Source organism: Habropoda laboriosa, unplaced genomic scaffold, assembly GCF_001263275.1.
Source record: "Habropoda laboriosa isolate 0110345459 unplaced genomic scaffold, ASM126327v1 scaffold561, whole genome shotgun sequence".
In the NCBI taxonomy this organism is placed as follows: Eukaryota; Metazoa; Arthropoda; class Insecta; order Hymenoptera; family Apidae; genus Habropoda; species Habropoda laboriosa.
Genome location: NW_017100686.1, coordinates 54425 through 58399, shown reverse-complemented (window position 1 = coordinate 58399; position 3975 = coordinate 54425). Strand labels below are relative to the sequence as shown.

Here is a 3975-nt window from a genome sequence, read left to right as displayed (position 1 = left end):
TTAGAGTAACTATATAATATTGGAAAGAAATTATATGTATGATTATATTTGTATAATTTGTAACTTCATACATTTATATTGCAGACTAAAAATACTTTTTTTTTACAGGAATATTTACGTGTACTTGTTACGTATCATCGTTTCATTTCATTCTGTCTATACATTGTTGGTTTTGTATGGTTTGTACTATCACTTGTAAAAAGGTACTATATGAAACAATTTTCTCTATTTGCTTGGACACATGTTGCTCTACTCATTGTCGTGACACAAAGTTATCTTATTATTAAAAATATTTTTGAGGGTTTGATATGGTAAGTCAGTTATTTATGTGAGTAAGTATCCTTTACATACCTTAGTATGTATTTTCTTATAACATATGTCTTTATGATCCAGGTTTATTGTCCCAGTTAGTATGATAGTGATAAACGATGTAATGGCATATATGTTTGGTTTCTTCTTTGGTAAAACGCCTTTGATTAAATTATCTCCCAAGAAAACTTGGGAAGGATTTATAGGTGGTGGCATTTCAACAGTTATACTTGGGTTACTGGTAAACTTACATTTAAATTTTTAATATAAAAACTATGTATTATTGAACTGTTTTAATTGTTTTAAAAATCTTCATAAAATACATTTTAGTTATCATACATCATGTGCCAGTACCGCTACTTTGTTTGTCCCATTGAATACAGTGAAGCTTTAGGACGAATGACTATGGATTGTGAACCATCTATTTTATTCCAGCCTCAAGAATATACTTTACCTAGTAGTGTACAAGTTGTATGGAAAATGGTAATGTTTTTTTTATAAAACTGAACGATAATCTTTACATACAGTAAAAAAGCATGCAATAAAAATAGTAAATCATACAATATGATTGCTGTTTCTTTATAGATTAGCGGAAGGTCTACTGTAACTCTATATCCATTTCTACTTCATGCATTATCAATGTCAGTATTTAGTTCTGTAATTGGACCATTTGGAGGGTTCTTTGCCAGTGGCTTTAAGAGAGCATTCAAAATTAAAGTAATGTATTCAGTTACTATTTTGTATATATGTGAAAATAATTGCAAATAATACTATATTTAACACAATTACTATAGGATTTTGGAGATGTTATTCCTGGCCATGGAGGAATAATGGATAGATTTGATTGTCAATATTTAATGGCAACATTTGTAAATGTTTATATATCTTCATTTATTCAAACTGCTTCACCTCAGAAACTTTTGCAGCAGGTAAATATCATAAATTGTCAATTATTTCATAATAAATTATTTACTTTTTGTCTCATACCTTAATACGGAATTAAATTTAATAATTTTTTACACTATTATTTACTTTATTTATTTACAGGTATATAGTTTAAAACCAGAGCAACAGTTGCAATTGTTTCAAACTTTAAAGGATTCATTAGAAAACAGGGGTTTGTTGAATATCTATTGATCCTTTAGTACTAATGATAATTAGTAATAATCAGGAGAATTACTTTTACATAGCAAAAGATATTATAAAAGTTATTTCCAACACTTATCTGAATATTGTGTGCAATGTACGTTTATGCAAACAGCATTAACAACAATCACAATAGTACATTGAATTAAATTATAATGATAACATTTATTTTATAATTAGGAAATCAAGGGACATGCTATGCAACATTTGCAGTTCTTTTGCATTCCGCAACAAACAGTCCATTTTCTATAAAAATGTTTATTAAACTGTGATGGTAATAGAAATTTGACTACATAGTTCTTTTATAATAATTAAACCAAAGAATATTGAGTGTATGTTATGGAAAACAAACTTCCAATTTCTTATAAATGGTTTTTAAGTATCTGATAAGTATTTGAAGTGTTTTCCAAATACTTTTTTTATTATTTTTGTCGATAAATTATAAAGTAATAATGAATTTATTCATGAAAATAAATTTCATTTAAGCATTCACCCAAGACTATATAGATATATACATATTTAAATCAATCAGATCTCAATATATTTTTAAATCCTTATTGTGCATTTAAGAGTCCTAGTAATAGATATGAATCTCTTTCAGAACATTTATTTTGTGCATGTAATTTGAAACAGTAAATAGTGTTCAATAGGTAATTTTATTTAAAAAATTAGTAAGCTTTAATTTTCATGTAAAGTATTTCATTAGCTTGCTACTATAAGGCAAATTCATAGGATGTATACTCTATTTATAATTAACATCTGTTGATTGCTATTGACAACAAATCAGAAAATTTTTACATTTTTATTGCGATCAGTGTCATGCCATGATTTTCATATAAAAATTTTTAGTACTCTGTGGTATTAGCTATAAAATATTTTCTTCACAAAACATATTTCTAATTAAATAAAGCATGCTATTGGGATACATCCAAATAAAAAAGTAGTGTAATATTTCTTAGTAAATTGTGTTAACTACTTTTGTATATAACAATTATAAAATGTCTCGACACTGAACTTATTAGCTTATTTTAATATGTTTATATGTTTATTTTCAATTTTATCACAAACAAAAATGAAAAGAAAATGTAACTGTTTTTCACACAATAAGTATTTTTTTACTACAATATTATTAACTTTTTGAAAAAGTACCTATTTAAATATAGTTACTTTACACCAAGAAAATTAATATATAAACGGAAGTATAATTATAAATTTTATTGTAAAATAAACAATTTTTTGTTGCATTAAGATATTGTGTATTATAAAGTATTTTGTTTCCAGTCGTTTTTAATATATTTAAAATTGTGCCAATAGAAGTAAGAATGTGTCCATAGAAGTAAGTAAATCTTAAAAATTACGTAACTGCGTGGGAAATATCAATGTGACACGTGTAGTAGTATTTTTATGTGATTACATTACATTTTTAATTAAAAATTTACTTATTTTTTGTACAATTAATTTGAATATGCTTTGTAAGCAAATTACACAATGTACCTTACACTGATCAAATATTTATACCTCTCATTATCATCAGATGCTTGTACGTTGTTTCAATGTTGAAATGTTTCAATATTAAACATATAATGTTAAAATAATTTGTATGTGTAAAAGGCAGAATAGAACAGTAATAGATAAATGAATAAATGTAAGTTCATTTATTTAATAGGGAGCATAATAAAATAAATATGTATAGATGGAAAATTTTGTGAAATAACAAATGTTATTATAACTAAGAAAATTAAAAAAAAACTATATTTTAAATAGTATTTTGTATTTTATAATTGTTGAAGTTGTATATTGTAAAATAAAATTATTTTAGTTGAATTGTAATAAATTTAAAAAATACAAAAGTAAGTTAGTCGTTGATACTACCTCAATTTCAAACTGACTGTTATCATTTAAATATAAATATGGCTTATTTAAGAATAGATATTTATGATACACCTTAATGTGTGTGATTCTTAATGTAATAAAATATTCATAATTTCATATCTTCAGGTAATAAACTGAAACCTAAGTTTATTAAAAATTATTTAAAAAATGCATATTGAAATCTGTATATTTATCAGTTTCTACAATATTATAAATCATCATTTGAATTGCGCACACTTATATTCAAAAATCATTATCTTATTCGTAAATGTCGAACAGGCAATAAAATTTACAGAAGTTTGAGTTATAATGCTATGAATTACTTAAAATTAATGTAAAGTACTATACAATAGTAATTGTTTGTTATGCGATTGCATGAATACAATATTTTATTGTGACATTTAACAATTGGTAAACATATATACGGGGTGAGTCACATAACTTGTCCACCCCAAATGACTTTTAAACTACGTGTTCTACAAAAAACTGTTTTATATACAAATTGCATGGTATCAAAGGGAACATATGATGCTAAAACGGTTTTTTTTAAATAACCTATTTATTTACGAGATATTAAGGTGGCCTTAAATTTTTAAAATAGAATGCGTACCTTTCTGTATTAAAATTTTAAAAAGCAGGGAATTTTTT

At 24.8% G+C, this 3975-nt stretch overlaps 1 protein-coding gene across 1 annotated transcript in view; it reads left to right on the top strand.

Annotated features, from left to right (window-relative positions):
- LOC108576910 (phosphatidate cytidylyltransferase, photoreceptor-specific) overlaps positions 1–1684 on the top strand; it is a 3915-nt gene extending 2231 nt beyond the window's left edge. The window contains exons 6-12 of the mRNA XM_017939982.1: positions 109–311; positions 394–550; positions 640–792; positions 895–1026; positions 1104–1238; positions 1357–1552; positions 1636–1684. Of these exons, the coding sequence (XP_017795471.1) occupies positions 109–311; positions 394–550; positions 640–792; positions 895–1026; positions 1104–1238; positions 1357–1446 (870 nt within the window). The 3' untranslated portion in view covers positions 1447–1552; positions 1636–1684. The remainder of the gene's footprint in view (positions 1–108; positions 312–393; positions 551–639; positions 793–894; positions 1027–1103; positions 1239–1356; positions 1553–1635) is intronic.
- The last annotated feature ends 2291 nt before the right edge of the window (positions 1685–3975 follow it).